An 18,821-nucleotide genomic window follows, 5' to 3' on the forward strand; every position below is an offset into this window, starting at 1 on the left:
ACGACACTTCCTTTCAAAAATGCAGTGTAAAGCTACAAAAGCAAGAGAAGGATCTTCTCCAAGAGGTGCTCATCCCTGCTCTGTGGTGGTTCGGCTACATCACTGGCATTCAGTTTGAGGCAAAGCACTTAAGCTACTCAGCTTCTACTTTTAGCTGGAACAGAATTTCACATTTGTTTTACTCATAACATTTTTTTTTCCCAAAATTGTAGCTAAAAGCAAGAAAGTTCTGCTTTATTTCACAGTTTGCTTGTCTGGTGCTACGGGGAAGAAGTGAATGCAAATCTGGGATGCTTTTTAGTCATGAAGGTAGTTCAGTATAAAATGTAGAGTATGGCCCAACTCAGCCTAGCTCCTCCCCCTCTCCAGCCCTTTGACATCTCAAAATGTCCATCCAGGAGAGGAGGAATGAAGGATACATCCTGATAAACCCTGAGTGGCCACTAGAGAAGCTTGTACCACCAGCGCTTGCTTTTTGTTGATGGTGTTGTTGCTGATGATTTCCTGGCAGATACAAACCAGATGCTCACTGCATGCTTTGGGCAAACCCCGAGCCCGTCCTTGCCCAGCCCCTGCTGCACCGCAACGGGCATTTTCTTTGCTCAGCCGTGCATGTGCTCCGGCAGGGCCCTGCTCCAGCAGCCACACGGACAGGAGTGCAGCTTCACAGCTCTCAGGAAAGCCTGAAGCCTTTTGCAGACACAACTGCTGTAGCTGTTTGCAGGAGGGCAATACTAAGAAGATTTCCTGGGTTGCTTTCCACCAAAGCTGCCAAAGACACGGAAGAGACTGCACGGTCTGTATTTCTGAGGAGTGGGGGTTGGAACTTGCCATGACCCTCTTTTTTTGAAATGGCATGCAAGTGACTTAACACACATCTATTTCTGCATTTGCAAAACATCACAAGCTATTGAGATGTTATTTTGTTAATGCATGTGAAGAGCTTTGAATATAGGACTAAAAAAGCTGATTATAGGGCAGAGGCCTATAATAGAAGACCTATCATATGTCCCCTGCTTTCTGGCGTTTCTAATTCTGGCACGAATATGCTTTGTGCTAAAATACTCTAAAAGGTCTGTCCTTTTCACGTGTGTGACCTACATATTTGCAAATGTGGCCTCCATTACTGACACTGACAGCTTTATGTATGGGAGGGAAAAAAAAAAAAAAAAGAGGCTTCCTAAGTAATTATAGTCTATAATGTGGATTAGCAGTTATTATTATGAACAAAATTGTCAGTGATGTGCTGCAACATATCCTAATGCACTGGATGATTTCATACTGAATAAGGAATCATTGAAAACTGTAATTACATTTTTGAAAAATATAATTATAGCCTAATGGCTTTTTAAAACCTTAAGGTAAGTGACACACATTCCTCATATGATACAGCTGCAATACTTATATCAGCCCCACTGAGATAGCCCTTGTCTGATTTAAAACAAAATAGAAGGTATTCAACCTCACAAAGTCAAGAAGCCTGATGGGTTTATGCATTAGTGAAAATGCAAAGTAGCGACACAGAGCAGAATGGGTCCCTTCTCGGCTGCTGAGAAAATCCATCCAGGCAGGGGTGGCTTCTGAACAGTGAAATCACCCAGTTCAACCACACACCTATAGGTGACACACAAGGTGATAGCTGCAGAGCCTTCAAGAGTATCACATGCACTAGACACAAAGAGGAGGAATGATCCCGAAAATAAAGCTGTCTTTAGAAGATTCTTCAGAAAATAAATGTAAAGAAGGCAGGTGCTTCCAGAGGAGAGTCTCCAAAACTGTGTTAAAATTCTGAGATAAATCAACAGAAACAGTTTTTAAACTCTTTGGCTCTAAAGAAAGTGACATTTCTGTACATAAACAGAAAGATGTGGCACCTCAATAAATAATGTTGAAAGTTTCTTCCTAATTCAATTTTTAATGTCTTATAATTAGCATTCCTGACCCTTTTTGAAGGCATCAGACTTGTCCGAATTCTGGGCTTCCTTATCCAAAATGGTAAATCACCAGAGACTGCAGAAAATAACAACTGTAACCAAGTGGCCACGTTCAGAACAATGTGCAAAGCACAGACAGACAGGGGTGTAAAAGGTGAGCAACAGTGTGGAAAGACAGCAATTAGCAATAAAGTTCCCTAAAGTAATCTTAATACAGTTGCAATACACCTAAATTTTTACAGCGAAAACTAACTCCACTAATACAAATTGATTAATCACAACAATAAAAGGACTTCAACAGAATAAAAAGTTTGTTTACTCAGTTTAAAGTTGCCATAGAGGATACCAGACCATGACTCTTTCATGCTACGTATTCTTGCATTCATGGGATTGTCTGAACCCCATCACTGCCATTTCAACATATCTAAGATGCTACAGAGATGCTAGAGGCTGCTTTTCAACAGTTAGCACAGGGGAGATGCAGGGGGCACTTGTGTTCATATCAGCTTTGTAGCATAAAAGCAATAAAAGGAATTTTTTTAAAAAAGAAGGAATGGAGGAAAAGATCAATGGGGAAGAAAAAAGAGGATTCATTAAGAAGCAAAATGACAGCATTAAAATTTCCACTGTGGAACCTGTGTAGAGTGAATTCAGATAAAACTCCATTTAACCTATTGTTTGACTCCCAGTGTATTAGCAAGTAGAATGAAAATATCTACCATCATTACAAGATAGAAAATCATAATTCCAATTCCTACCCACTTCAGTAGAATAATAGAGACAGCATCAAATACTCTAGGAATTTCATAACTTCTATCTATTCACGTGCATGTGAAAAGTATCAAAGATTAATGATGAACAAAAGATCTTTTTTCTGTGTTTACAGAATGTATCTGTAAAGGACAAACCTTTTCAAGCACTAATGGCAATATGTGTGGATCTCTGCATGTAAGCTCAGCTTTTGTCCTTTGAAAATTTATCCTATACTGAATTTGGTCAGCAAAATAAGGAAGAGACTGACTTCACTATACCAGGGTTCCACAATAACACATTTCTTAGCTAGCCTAGTAATCATTTAAATGATTGGGAAAAAAAAAAAAAGCCCCACCATCCTCCCCCTTTCAAAAACCTCCCAGCAAGTTAAGCCTTTATTTCATAAAAATTAAAAAAACAAAACAAAACAAAAAAAATTCCTCCTACTCACACTGGAGAAGCTTTATATCTATTAGGAGTTCCAGAGTCAGAAGAATCACCACCAATACTACACAGGCTACCAGGAAACTGTTGAGACTTGCACTGAGCAAAAATACCTGCCACACAGCTGCTCGTCTCCCACAGCACGGTTTTAGCCAGTTAGATCTAAGGAAATAAAATTAAGAGGAAAAACAAGAAAAGAAAAGAAGAAGAAGTGAAAATGGAAGAGAGCTAAAGAGCAGTGAACTCAAAATGACAAGTTCTGCTGTTATGGACACACTCAGGAATAAAGTACAAAGCCTTTGCAAAACTCACTTTTATTGGCTTCTTTACCAAGAAAAACACTTCACAAAAAACTTCCCTGTGGGCATCTTGTGTGTGTCTCCAACCCTCTGGAGCATACTGGTGTTCAAGTGCCTTCCAATGCAATAAGAAAGGCAAACCTAGTTATCATACATACTTTCCTAATTTCTTCCTGTCTTACTATTTTTCATGTGTTTTTATTTTGACAAACATGCTGTATTCACTTATCTGTGAGTATTGAGGCATATCAGGACTCTGTTATTAGGTCAGAAACTAACGATTTTTTTAAGAATTTATCTGCTATTGAATTTCACGGTCATGCACCTTTATCCCTCTTCTATTATGAGACAAATCAGACAAGAGCTGCCAATTTGGTTTGCAACAAGCAGTCCATGACACAATGGAAAAAAGCAGTAGGAATCTGGAAAACACCAACGAATAAGCTCAGTGACTGCACAGCTACATCTACACTAGCAAAGCGTCAAGCAACTGGCCCAGGCTGTCTAGTTTGTCTGTCTGACTCCCACCAATCTGTGTGTGGACCAGGCCAACATGGACTTTCCCAGAGTCTGGGGTAGCACAGATTTGGGGAGACCATACACCAGGGACCGCTCCCAAACCTGGTTTAGATGAGGTCACCTTTTCATCAATGAAAAAGAAGGTTCAGGCAAGATGAAGGAAGCTGTGCTGTGAGTAGATTACAAGGACCAGAAGTCTGGAGGGAAGTTGACGAAGCAGTAAATGTTGTACTAGTACCCTGCTAATGCAGATACACATTCTCAAGTGGGTTGTTAAAAAAAAATCTTTTGAAAATATTTGTAATAAGAATATCAGTAGCATAGATTTCAGAAGCATAAAGCCCATCCTGATACTTTTTTTCTCCTACAATCCCCCCATAATTTCACTTCGATACAGTACTGCATCATTTCTCATCATAGTGTTTTGTAATGTTCTTGCACCAGCCCACCTCTGACAGTTCTGATGCTTGCCTGACACTTCATACTTTCAAACCACTGTAAATAAACATTAGCTAATCAAGAGCTGACATGACTTATTAACTAGGGTTTAAGAAGCTGCAAGCATACAGAAGTGTGGTGCAGTAATTGCACTGTCTGAACCAAAATATCAATAGACAAAAATCAATGTTATACAAAAAGATATGATGATACTGATCGATTCCAAATAAACGGCTCTAGACTCAATAATGCATGTTATAATCAAATACTTGGAAAAATATAGCAAAACATTCCTTGACATACCCACATTTAAAAATGACAGAGTGCTAAGCAATGCTCTGAGACTTGACACTTTCAAGCATCTTCTCAAAATTAAGCATATCAACTAAATACTTGTACTCAGATTTCCTGATTACCTGGCTGTAAAAGACCTCCTCAATTGACTCTTAAAACTTCAAAGAAGATTGGATAAGCATTAATATCAGGAACTTGCCCTTGGTTTAACTTTGTTATGGTTCTAGTCTGAGTACAGGATGCACTAGATTTTAAATCGGTATTTTTAAAACATAAGGGAAAAAAGGCATTGAGATAGGGCCTTTTTGAAAACTTGATCTTTTAATGGATTTTATTTTACATTATCTCAAAACTGGATAACTTGTCTTTACTGTGTTATTTTGTTGTGGGTTTTGGTGGTGGTGGTCCTCATAGTTGTTTTGTTTTCTTAGAGTTTTCTAAAAATAATGCTAGGGAATAGTCCTCTTTAAATGAGACAGTTCTTAGTTCCAGTCTCTACATTTATCTTCCCTTTTCCAAGAAGACCCGTTTTGCCAGCATTTTAATACTGCAGGGCAGCGTTCACTCTTTTGCATTCCCAGAATGATCAGTAGAGGGCCTAAGAACATTTCTTTAAAAGCTCTACGTAGTCAACATTTTTAAATCTACCTAACGTACCACTAAGAATAAATCAACTGTGATACTCGGCAGACATTACATACAGCCACAATAATCATTACTCAAGCTAATCATTACTTACAGAATGCTAAAGAATGTGGAGTTATTCTGTCTGTGCAATACTAATATTCCACTGATTCCAAAAAGCTTGTGAATGAAACTAACAGCTTACGATTGGAAAAGCAATCAACTTAACAGGTCAAGTGCAGATCACCAGATTCACACCTAGATATCACTCATAAAATATATAAATTGATTTCAAAGACACAAAAGTGTGTGAAATTTAAGCACTAAAAAAACTACCTCCAGCTTCACATCTTAATTGATTACACCAAGGGGCATTTGTTCAACAGGAGTCCTGTGAAAGGACAGTGACTGGCCTCTTTGCCTCACTGTCCAGCAGACCTCTTCCTAGAGCTCCTCCAAGTCCTCCGAATCCACCAACCTTAACGATCATGCTGTGCTCTAACAGGAGCACTGGATGTTTGCTTTCCTGGGTGCTGTTCAGCTACATCACTCATTCCCTGCTACTTCTACACTACTGTGGAGTCCTGATCTTGCCTTTGGTTGCTGCTTTTTGGTTTGCTGGGGTTATTTTTGCTGTTGTTATTATTTTGGTCTTTTTTGTTACTGTTTTTTTTTTCATTTCTTACCTCTTGTAAAAGATAAATAATAAAAGGAACTATAATCCAACTAGAAATACATTTTAGATAAAACTGTTGACATGCTAACCATACTGACTCCTAAGACACAAATCCCTCATCTTCTTCAACCCTGTAACATGTTTCAGTAGAGTAGTACCTCTCCTTGCTGATGTGTAAGGGCTCATGCATTCAACAGATGAGAAAAACAAATCCCTACCAGAATTAGTGTGGGTTTCAATTTACCTTCCAAGTCCTGGCCATTTCCCCTGCAATACTGCAAAGCTACACTAAGTTTAAAGCTCAGATTGGAAACTCAGCTACAAAGACCTTTCAAAACAATAGAAGTTAATTTATACAGCTTGTAAACTTATGAAGAGATTACATATTAACCTTATACAAGTAAAACACTTTTCCCCTCACTCCAGACAAAAAGTGTCCTATTTTGTTCAGAGAACAGTACGACTTCTTTTGGTGTCCTGACCACGTTCTCTGTGGATGTCATGCACGATATAGATACAAATTACACTGAGGGTGGTGAGAGCCTGGTCCAGGTTGCCCAGAGACGTGGTGGATGAACCATCCCTGGAGACATCCCAGGCCCGGCTGGACGGGGCCCTGAGCAACCTGAGCTGGTAAAGATGTCCCTGCTCATGGCAGGGGTTGAACTAGATGAGCTTTGAAGGTCCTTTCCAACCCAAACTGTTCTATGATTCTACAAAGTAAAGTATAACCGAGGACAACTTTACTGCGAGACTTCAAACAGACTCATTAGGTACCTCAGTTACTCTGTTGCTACAACAGGAATACTATTTACCTTTCTTACAATGCCTGGATGATGTAAATAAATGTACTAGCATGGGAATTTCTTGGCTGATGGTGATACAGGGATGTAAAGTTTTGTTATAAGGCATTAAAATATATTTAGTGGAATTTTACCAGGGGTAATTCTTTTTAAAGATACTTTCACACATGGCTTTGCGGAAAACCAATCTGTCATCATCACTGCTAGTTTTGTTAATAAACAGCTTGGAAAAGAGAACATAAGGCAAAACTGGGAAAGGTTTAACATTTATTTGGTAAGGAACCACTACAAACAATTTTTTTCAAGCTGTTAACAGCTGTCACTGTTTCTATTTTCTGGTCTTGCAAACAAACACCCCAAAACCTGCATCATACTTTATCCTGCCTTTTTTTTTTGGCTAATAAGCAAGTGTTTGCATCTCACAAGATGGCTATGATCAGAAAACAGAAGGATGGATGAGATCCAAATCACTATCTGAAGGAGCAGGAAGGCCATGGTCAGGAAGTGCCAGGAACACTGAAAGGCCAAGTAACAGCACAAAATCTGGCTGAGACAAACCAGACAGCAGAGCCTCGCAGCAGGCGACAGGGAGCAGCTGGAGGCCTTGAGCAGTTCCAAGGAGCAGACGAGTTCCACACCCCTTGCCTGGACTTCTCCTACAAACTTAATTTAACTACAGAAGTTTAAATATTGAGAGAATCCCCATCCTTTTTTCCCCTAAAAGTTTCACTATTTCTAAGCCCATTACACTTGGAAGACTGCTGCAAATCTCTGGTGCTCAAATGGCAAGAAAGATTCCCTCAGTTTTCTGCCTAAACTCACACATGGCCAGTTTATAAATATTTGCTCTTGTGCCAATATTGTTCTTTAGCTTGATTAGTTCTTTTCCCTTGCTGGCATTTTGTCCATGATGCATTTATACAAAGCAATGGCACCCCCTCCTTTAACTGAATTAATGCCCATGCTTTATGTAAAACAGACACTCAGTTTCTATAACTGTCCTGGTAGTCCCTTCTGCATGTGAATTCAGACAACTGGAGCGGTACATAATATTTTGGATATTTATTTAATTGCATGAATGCTTCTGGGCTCTACTTGAAGTACCTTATGCTTTCTGGATCATTTGTGCCCTCTTTATAAGTGTATATCACACTGCTTGCTCACAGACATCCTGTCATTACCGGGTATATTACTCCTCACATTAGAAAATTGCTTATTGGGCTTTTCCTTTTTATGCTAAGGTCTTCAGCAAAATATTAATATAATGCTCCAAAGCAACCCTTAAGAAACATAAGAACAGCCATACTAGGTCAGAACAAAGGCTTAGTATCTTGTCTCCAACAGTGGCTGTAAGCAGATGTCTCAAGATGAGTAAAAACACAGCAAACATATAATACTTCGCCTTAAAACTCTCACAGCATCCGACTGTTTTCAACTTGGTGACTTCCTGAGAGATGTGGTTTCTCAGATTCTACTTAGTAACCCTCAGTGAATTTGTCTTCCACAAACTTGTCCCACCTCCCTCTAAGGCTAGATAAGCTATCAGCAGCCACACATCCTTTAGGAAGTAGTTCCGTGCATCTACTGTCCTCTGTGCAAAGAGCAACAACCTCTTTTTGTTTGTTTTGAACTTGATCTTAATCTCTTAATGTACCCTAGCACCTGTATTGGGAGTCCTGTGGGGGTGCCAAACCTTTTTTTAACCTCTGTGTTCCGGGTTTTGTAATCTCAAAGCTCCCATCAGCCTCCTCTTCTCAGGCAGAAGGACCACACCTTACAAAGGAATCTCCAATGGAAGTTGTATCACCTCCTTAATCACTGCTTTCCTTTGAATATTTTCCAGTTCCATTATATCTGCTATATCCTTTTTGAGAGAGAGCAGAACTACACGCATGTTCAAGACATGGGAAAAGCTTGGATATATAGACAGGCACAACAATGCCTTCTCTTTTATCCTCTGCTCCTTTCCTAATGAATCCTAACATCTGATTTGCATTTAGACTGCTGCTCAGTATTTAGCTGACCTTTTCAGGGACACTCCTTCCAGACTAATATTGCTTTTTTCCAAATTTCTCCTTTGTCTTATTGCTTATCCATCTTTCAATTTTTGCACCAAGCCTTATCTTCTCCAACTTCAACAATTAATTCCAGCCTTAAGCCAGATAAATTAGACCCATGTCACTTCCACTCTCCAATAAAGAGCTTTGCAAACAGTGGACTGTGGGCTACATCTACTACAGTTCTACCCACAAAAAGTGCCCAGGAAAAGCAAGTTCTGTTGGAAAAACAGAGAAATATCTACAAGCCAAAGAAGTCTGAAAAATCACTGAGCTAAAAAGATTTATTTTTTTTCTTTTTACTTATACTAGCACTCCCTCTGCCAACTGGTGCTACTGATAAAAAACATTAGAGGGACACGCTCAGAGTACTTAGGTACTAGGATAAACACAGTAATGAGCTATTCCAGAAAACAATATTTACAAAGATAAATACTTAAAAGGATCTGTACAGAAAAAGAAGTTTCTAAAGCACTGAACATCCCTGTAACATAGCCCAAAATTTCATGTATTCACCCCACAGGTTCTGTCGTGCTGAATGCTCATTTTCTGCTGCAGTGCAGTTCTTAGTTTAGGACCAGAGCACTGCGAGTAGCAGTGATACAGTACTGCACAAAGAACAAATCAGCTCCACAGTCTCATTCACTGTATTTTGCTATTAAGATTTTACACCATCTTTCTTGATTCAGACTGTGGTTGGCAGCTAAAAATAAAGTAACTTTTGTAAATACAAGGAGTTTGTTCCCTACATGAAATAGTCCTGTCTTCCAAAACCTTTGCACTTCATCTGGAGCTTGGACCTCATTATTCACCATGTATCAACATGATGTGCTCCAGATCTCCATGAGGTGCACAGAACTTTTCAGAAAAGGGAGGGTTCCTTAATTATGCTGCCAGATAAAGACAAGAAAAGCAGAAAACAAGAGAAATATGAGAACGTCATCCATTTGAGTTCTTTTAGTTAAAGCACCTTTAAGCTTTGTAGAAAACACAAGTAAAATACCTCAAAGAGATCAAAATAAAAAGTGAAAGATGAATAAAAAAAATCAGAAATAATGGCATCCACTTGATGCAATTTCAGAAGACAGACTGAAGGAACAGACATCCTTTTCTCCCAGGATGGGTGAATACATTCATCAGTGAAGGCTTGCAACCAATTTAAAATGAAAAGCTCATGGCTCTGTACATCTCTGTTCAGTTTTGGTTTTCCTCCCTTATAATTTCTCTCTATCCCTCCTACAGCTTTAATTTTTCAGATATTCCTACTGTTTAATGCACTGCCTAGCTGTGACCAAACAAATCTAAGGCTACGAACAGATGATCATAAATGATTAAATTACAACGGCATGACTATTTACAGCTAATGTCAAGTGAGTCACATTAACCGCATGAACTCCCAACCTTTACAGCTCTCGATGTAAAACACAGTATTTGAAAGCACCTTCATGTTCCATATTTAACATATGAAAATTCAAGAGCTGCAATCTAAAACAAACACAACAAATAATTTTAAGTTGGTGTATCTCTCTCCCTATGTTCCCACCCCCATTAAACACAGATCTTTACCTAACCGCATATCCAAAAAAAAAGAAAAAACAATCCAACCTGTTGTGCAACTGTCTGTAAATTCTTTTATAACTCATTACAAACAATACGTCTTAACTGGAACTTAAGGAAGACACAGGAAGGAGGACTTTTCCCTACTCCTGCTTGTCTTTAACACACATGTACCACTTCCTGCATATTGTTAATTTTCCAACTATTCCACCTCATTTTTATTGGTCACTGACGCAAAAACGGAAGAGAGAAAGTCATTTTTGGAAAACAGAATACTTGATTAGAAAAAAAGAAGTTAAGAGTGGCTCTTAAAGCTAATATTAACATTTAAAAATCTCCTTAGCTTTCTGAGTGATTAGTCTCCTTAAAGAAATGTTTACATATTCTTTTCATGCAAACCTAGTTCAATGCAGACACAGCCTCTCCAATAAATTCACAGACATGAAGAAAATCAGCAACTTTGCGGCTGCTTTTTGTACACAAGTATTACCTAACCTGTTACAGATATGTTAGAAGTGTACACCACATGATCTCCTTTGCATCCAAGGTACATTTTTTGATTAAATTTATTTCTCATATACATGTCTCCAGCCTATGTCTCAATCTTTTCTGCAATGTTTGAGTACAGTGCACAGCAGCGATATCTAAGGGTGATTCTAGCAAGTGAACTACAAGGCAGATCAGCAGCACTAATAAGCAATGACATCACACTCATGTCATCATCACTCACGTGATTTATGAGTGAGAATATTTGCAATGCAGATTCCATCCAACTTAACCAATTTCCATCATGTAAATCTTTGTACTTTCCCTGTTTGAGAAGTCTACAGAAGGAAGTTTTGCTCAACCAGCATTAGAAGACAACACATTTTGTGCTTTGTTTGAAGGTGTCTGGAAGAGCAGAAAGGTTTCTCTTGCCTGATTACCCTTTCACTACTCACAGGTGTACTTCAGGGACAGGCTTAATGCACCGTCTAATCTGCAGTCCTTTCTTTGTTGCTTAGCACAGCAATCAGCATTGTAAACTGAATTTCTGACAAAAAATGCTCAAACTGTCCACAAAATTCCTTCAACACTGATGGATAGGAACTGATTACCCTGAGCATTTTATATGATAGAGCAAAGACCTATCAAACACCATAAAATAATATTTCTTTTCCAGTATCTTTAAAGCCACGTGAATGTCAGTTCACATATGGTTTGTCTAACAAAAGACAGACCATAATTTTCCTTTCTCTTTGCTTTTCCTTTTATTGTTTTTCATTTCTCATGGGAGAGATAGCTAGTCTGTTGCCATCTGGGAGCTTCCAGGCACAAAAAGAGGGCTGAGCTATGACCCACCTAGTGCTGGTTGCCTATTAATATCAGGTTTATTGAGAGAAACATTATCTCAGACAAAACAAAAAGCTCCCCTAGTTAGCAAACAGGTTAAATTTGTGCTTGTGCTCGGACCCTGAACACCTTCTGGCCTTAATGAAGGAAGTAAGAGGAAAGCCTGTGGGCGCACACAGCCAGGCCATTAAATCATTCATCTCTAGTCTGATGTCTTTCTTGTTGCTCTGTGCATAGAGATGGAGACTTACTAGTGATGAAGTGTGACAACCCACATCAGGAACTAGGAACTGTGGACAATTGCATTCAAAACCACAAGGTCATGGACAGATGCAGCTTTTAACAACCCAGTATTTTCCAAGCAAAGGGCTGTGCCAGACCTTCCTGCTGCAGAGCCTTGCACTAAGAACAACTACAACTCGCCTAGATCAGCTATAGATCTGGTACAACAAAGCCATACAGAATATATGCAGGTCATACAGGTTGGCACCTTCCTTGAAATTCTCAGGGAAAAGTATACAAACGGTAACACTTGGAGTCTGTGGCAAAGGGAGACTGCCATAGATAGGAAAATGAGTCCCACATCTCCTTCTAGTATGCTCTGGTATTAGCAGTGTCTTCTGGTATCTCCACCTGCAACCTATATGGAAGCACTGGGGTAACAGAGCTTCACAGTTACGAATATGGATGTTGGCAGAAACTACAGGACTTTGACATTTTCTGCCACCTCCTGTGCTGCCCTTCCCACAACAATCTCTTCATATGTGAGGGAGATAAAACTAGCAGTTCCTGTACCAAACTGATCTGACCCATCGTATCTCCTTGCTCAGGTGGATAACAGTCACATTCTATCAAGGCCATGAGAAAGAAATTACACCACATTCATAAAACCAGACATATTCCAAAACAAGGCATGAGGTGGTACGGGGACCCCATTTCACTCTCGCTGCTGGGTTTCTTGAGCTCACCTCTGCTCCTAAATATCAGCGAGCATTGGTTGAGATCATTGCTTCTGAAAGGCAGAAGCTGCCATTCTCACAAGTCAGATGTAGTCCTGGGACTCAGCTGAACATCCTCAGACAGAATGCACTGAGACGTACAAACTAAAGCTCTGAATTTTCTTCAGAGAACCCACTCTACAGCTGGGAGGTCTGGATGGCATCTGCTTATTTGTATTCAGACTGATAAAGCCACAAAAGAAGTCTGTGAAGCAACAGATCTCTGCTGAGGAAAATAATGACAAGTCTATTTCCATGTTTAAAACTGCAAAGCTGCTCAAATGGTTACAATGAGAGGTGCACTTTGGCACAGTGAAGAATTGTTTCAGATCACAAAAATCTAAAAAATGTGTATTTGAACTAAACCAGTATTTACTTGGCATCAAAATAGCCTGAGGGTTACACCTGCACACTCAAATTAATTTTCAAGTGCCTCTTTCGCTACGCAGGGTGTTTTATGTTACAGTAGTACCATACTTATATAACCTACTTGAAACATATTTCCCCTTGTTTAGAGTAACAACTTTCTGGAGATGTCTCATAAAGTCCAATTTGGAAAAAAATTAAAGCCAAGAGCCTTCCCCACATACTGCTTCCTGACTACCATACAGAATACCTGCTGAGCAGAGATCAAGCAGGTTTCTCTGCTGATTCCTGAGCACAGGTTAATACACGTTCAGCTGTTAATAAATGAAGGCTTATATAATGCTTTTTAATGTCTTCATCAATGAGAGGTCTATATGACTTACTGTGAAGTGCTTCTAGATGGATCTTACTGACAGTGGAGTATAGATGTGTTCAGTGCAACAGTAATCACAGAATCAGAGGGTCTAGGCACAAACACTCAACTAATCTCTGTTCCAAGTGATGTTAAACTATAGTGTTGCCATTCCTGACAAACGCATCTTCTTAAAGACATCTAGTGATTGCTACTCTGTTCTCCTCCTCCCCATAAACACAAGAAATTCGCTATCCTATCATTATTCTCTTCTTTGCTGCAATTCAAGCTTTCTACCTCCTGTCCTAACAGCCATGGAGACGGATAACAGGCTGTTCTCTTCCTTACTGAAGTCTCTTATAAGCTCCTCTGAAAGTCTCTTCCTCACGTGAAACACAAACAGTTTTTCCAATCAGTACTCCATGGCAGGTTTTGTGAGCCTCTGACCATTCTCACTGCCTTCCCTTCAGATTCTCTCCAGTTGACCCAAATCTTTCATAAAAAATTTACTACTGCTGTCCACCTACCGCCACTTCAAGCCTACCAGGCATAAGGACGACTTCTAATGTCCTGTAGGACAACAGTGCTATGTAATCTGATTCTGGCTTATGTTTGGGCAAACGTTATAAACAGATTAAGATATTCTATTCCAATAAAACTGGAACAGTTGTTCTATGAAAACAGTAGTAATACGCATATACATTACCAAAGCCAATGTTCTCACATAAGCAAACTACTCCATTCAAATTATTCTGTGAAAAGTACACTACCTGTCTAGGAATCAGCAGCACAAGTCATTATCTCTGTCAGGATATATACAACTATGTACAAGAATCACAGTAGCCATTCCTCTGTTATCCTGAAACACCTTTCACAAAGAGGTTTCAGCAGGGCTATTCTGCTTGTCTGACAGGCCAGATGCTTGGTCCAGTTGTCCCTGAGTGTAAAGAGCCCCAAACCAGCACAGATTAGTTATACTAGAAAAGGTCACTTCCATCTTGTGACAATGGTTTTAACCAAGAGTCTGAGGACAACTGGCTGCACTTTTCGAACTCGGGGTTTTCTTTTTTACAGGCCATGAAATTCCTATAACCTAAAACTATAAAACAAAATGCTGCCCTTTGTACTTACCCTTCTCTTTGGTATTCCTCATCCAAATTTGACAAAAGCTGGGACCCAGCCACAGACAGATCAAGGGCAGCTAAAGGTAGATCTCGATAAGCAAAATTAACAAGCTGTACAGGAGCAATGCTTTTGGTCTCTTCTTCCACTTGTTGTGAAATTATCTCAACTTCTGAAACACCGCCCTCTATTGTAGGCCTGAAAACATAATAAGCAAAATGAAAACCCCTCTCTCTCTCTACACACACATGACATATAAACAAATATAAATAAGTTAAAAAGCAACCAAGTAAAATTAAGCTACAGACAAGAATTTCACAGAGTCCTAAAAAGACAGCAATTTCAAAGGCCTTTGCAAGGTCATTGAGGGAGGTGTCCTCATTCAGGGGACAGACCCAATCTCGCCAAACTTGTCTTTTGTAAATCCCACTGTAATCAACAGAAACCTCACAGACAAGGAAGAACAGCATTTCACTCTATTGAGTCTGTTTCAAAAGTACTAAATATAATGGGATGTGTTGTAAACAAACAAACAATTATGGAAACAATATATGAACCCCAAAGCAACATATTGGTGCAAAACCAAAGATGGCATGTAACTATGACAACTAAAACCTCACTGCTTTGTAAATTAGATCAGTGAGCAATCAGCAGCTAAGCTTATTAATCATTATAGACAGATCAATTGTCAATTAATGGATGCAGTTTGACCTCTCTCCCACTGTGAGCCAATATTCAAATAGTCTTGATGGGTGGTGACTTTGTTTCATTCAACTAGAAAGGATTATTCTGTTACAAGTTATTTCAACATAATATTGAAAGGAGAAAAAGGATTCAGAAGAATTATGGACTCTTCTGTAAAGATTACCTTATCTATATTTTGTACAGCTTCTAAATCTGAACATGTATTCTTCTACCACCCCACTAACATTAATGGGAACTCCATGCAGGTAAAAGCAGAGGTTGTCTATGTATATGTCTTCCACATTTACAAGAAGATACTTATCTAGAAACCCAAACTTTGTCGGTTAGCATATTATCCATTGCACGTGAAGGATGAATTCTTTGTAAGAGAGAGCTTGCGTGCCAACCCCCAGCAGGGACTGATCCTTCACAGTACCCAGTTAAAGCTGCTTGCTCCATTTTGTTCAGAGTAACTGCACACATAAACTTCTTTAGCTTTTATCCAGGAGAGCCTGTTAACTTCTGAAGAAATCTCAGGTTACTTGTCAGAGGTTTTCAACAGTGGGTGTGAAGATATACTTTTTCCTCAGGGATACAGTTAAGAAGTGCTTAGCACCCAACGCTCCTCTGGTATTTGACTGTAAAAGCTGCATTGGTGATTTTGTTTTAAAGAAGCTTATTAAAATCTTCCAGCTATTCAAGCAACCTGAATAACAGTTGATTATTTTTCCAGAAAAAGAAGAATAACTTGGAAGAGTTCTTAACTCAGATAACTTGTAAGTCCAAGGATGTGGGTGAAGGAACTAAATATCTATGTGGTAGCGAAAGATTCTGTTGGTAAAAGCCTGACCGTTAGACTAATTCTTTCAGACAGAAAACATTATTCCTAAATTAAAAGAAGCTAACTGCTGCCAGTGTTACACAAGAAAGGAACTTATAAACTGGAAAATGTTGTTATATCTCAAGTATTTGGCAGGGAAATGCAACTGTGTCATGCTATGGCAGAAAGCAGAGGTAAAAGGAAGTACTATCTGAACAACCTAAAGGATTATTTTATTCTTTGTCTAACTAATAACGGAAAGTAATGAGATTCTTTCATTTCAACAGAACTGTATTCCTCTGTAAACAATCTGAAACCAGAAGCCCAGAGGGAGGAGCTAATTTTAGCAAGAAATGTCTTTCTTTGATTTTCACCTTTAGTTGCATCCTGTGGACATTTACAAGTCCAAGCTGGCTCAGTTTTGCATGAAAGGGCATACAACGATCCAATTTCTAGTATTATAAAGGAAAAAGGATATAGGTTAGTGCAGCCTTCCCTCTCCCAAAATTATTTACCTTCCGTATTCTTAGACAGACTAAATAACAGACATTGTCTGACTTGGCTGAAAAGAAAACCAGACAAACCAACAGACTAGTGTTCGCAAAGAGCTTTGGGACAGGTTTGGTGGAAGGAAAGAAAAAAGAAAAGAAAGAGAAAAGGCAAATGGATCTAACAGCCACTGGCTGTTAGTAACACATCAGATATGCTTACAGCATTAATGATTTTTCTGCTAATTCACACTCTTCAGGCAACTCACTAAATCCTACTACTTACTCTTCAAAATATCAACTTTTCCTTCCAGTAATGCTGAAAAAACCCTCTTGATGTCACATCATTCTCCTAAAGGTCACAACCTGTTTCCTTCTATTTAAAATAAGTTACAGCTATGCTCACAAGTTACTTACTGAGAATTGGTCATGTTGGAGGATGCAACTGAATCCGCAATGGTTCCAGTATTTAACTAATTGCAGCTGCTCTGCACAGGAGTTCTAGCCTTCCAAGATTAGGTCTCTGTGAGAAACAAAACAAAGTTATCAAAAAAAAGGCTGAAAGAACTTCAAAGGGCTGCACTGATGTTTGATGTTATGTTGTGAGTTTGTCTAATAATTTTATTTCTCCCCATGATTCCTTTTCAAAGTAGTTTTATTCCTCTGTATTATGGAAGCTGTAAAGTTACAGTGCAATTACTTATACACATGGGCACCTGCTCATATATACACTTCTATAAGAACATAGGTCTTGCTTGAAACCACTAGATTCCTGACAAAGATAACCAAGATCAGAGCAGGGAGCTCAGAGCTTCAGGAGTGCAAATTCTATTGGAAGACAACCATGGTTTTTTGTTTGTTTGTTTTACAATTTAATATACTTAATAGAGATTAATATTAGCTTTGTCAACACAGTTTTGTTCTCCATTTTCCAATTTGAACTGTGTTCCTGACTTCCTTTGCTACTTTAGAAACTTTCTTCCAAGCATTAATTCATGTTGTCAAACATTCCGCATGGGTTGTTATCAAGAGGATATTTTGATCAACAAAACCCATTAACACATTTGGAAACTGCACCACATTCGCTTGTAGCAAAACACTTCATTTGTGTTGTACCTGGACCAACACATGGCAACCAGAATGGAAGAAGACAAGCTTGTGAGAATGAAACCTAGTGATACACTGGTTTTGGTAGCTGGAAAAATGCAATATAAAGTGGAGAATACCATAAAAGAAACAAAAATTCTTAGAAAAAGCTATCATGAGAGACTTTGTAAAGCCACTATCAAGATTACATGCTAAATAATTTTTTAAAGTAACATAAAAACCTAGGTGTTCCTGCTCCAGCAGGGGGATTGGACTAGATGATCTTTTGAGGTCCCTTCCAATCCCAAACATACTGTGATACTGTGATAAAAATATACTCTTATTTTAACTAAACAGAAATAGGAATTTGTAAAACAGAATATTACTGACAATAATACACAAAAAATTCATTATAAGAAAAATTGCTTCTTATACCAGACTTTATACTAGAGTCATTTACAGGCTGAATTGTTACTATCAGTTAAGTGTTTACAGCGGAGACATATAAATGTGGCAATAGTATGACCCTTAAGAATCACTTGATACCAAATAATAAAATTGAACTTACATCTTTTGTAGAGCCATTTCCAAGGCTTTATTTAATGTCTTGTAACCTATTATAACATAAAATGTAGTCAACGCATTCTCAGACTTTCCAGATAATGTGCCTGGGTATGCAAAAAGAAAGGGTCTACACTGTGATCAACCTCCTCAGGTAGATAAGTCAGCCAAAAGCAATTTAATTATTCATATGAAGAAAAGAAAAATTACTGACTTTAAAACAGAAAAATACACATATTTCAGAATACACACTCCATTTATCTATAACCTTGCAATACTTCTTAAGTCAGAGTAAGAAGCCAACTTTTATCAGATAAACCTTCCTTTGATACAGCAGAGACTTGATTCCAATATCTATTCAATATCAATGGGAGTCTCTTCCCTGGCTTTCCTAGTCCTTGAATTATTTTATTTATTATAGCCATAAGTTATCAAAATACTGAAACATTTGCCTAAAATTTTGCATGTTTAAATCACATACTGAAGAGATTTGGTGAATCTGTACCTATGATAGCAATTGTTACACCTATCAGCACAACAAAACTAAAATACAACTATGAGCCTCGTTAGCTCCCTAACATCTTGCTTGGGGTTGACATTTTACAACATTTTGC

The 18,821-nt window shown here is 38.6% G+C and overlaps 1 protein-coding gene across 9 annotated transcripts in view; it reads right to left on the minus strand.

The window, feature by feature from the left end:
• Positions 1-18,821, minus strand: part of TMEM266 (transmembrane protein 266) — a 100,956-nt gene that overhangs the window by 44,209 nt on the left and 37,926 nt on the right. For 6 of the 9 annotated variants that reach the window (XM_082061532.1, XM_082061531.1, XM_082061530.1 and 3 more), the window contains 4 exons: positions 18,215-18,314; positions 16,978-17,083; positions 14,578-14,766; positions 3,139-3,293 (listed from right to left, as the gene is read on the minus strand). In XM_082061532.1, coding sequence (XP_081917658.1) covers positions 3,139-3,293; positions 14,578-14,766; positions 16,978-16,991 — 358 coding nt within the window. In that variant the 5' untranslated portion in view covers positions 16,992-17,083; positions 18,215-18,314. Of the gene's footprint in view, positions 1-3,138; positions 3,294-14,577; positions 14,767-16,977; positions 17,084-18,214; positions 18,315-18,821 lie in introns of those variants that run through there. The other 3 variants (XM_082061535.1, XM_082061536.1, XM_082061538.1) reach the window with 2 other exon arrangements.

This window comes from Streptopelia decaocto (assembly GCF_964273445.1).
Source record: "Streptopelia decaocto genome assembly, chromosome: 9".
Classification (NCBI taxonomy): domain Eukaryota; kingdom Metazoa; phylum Chordata; class Aves; order Columbiformes; family Columbidae; genus Streptopelia; species Streptopelia decaocto.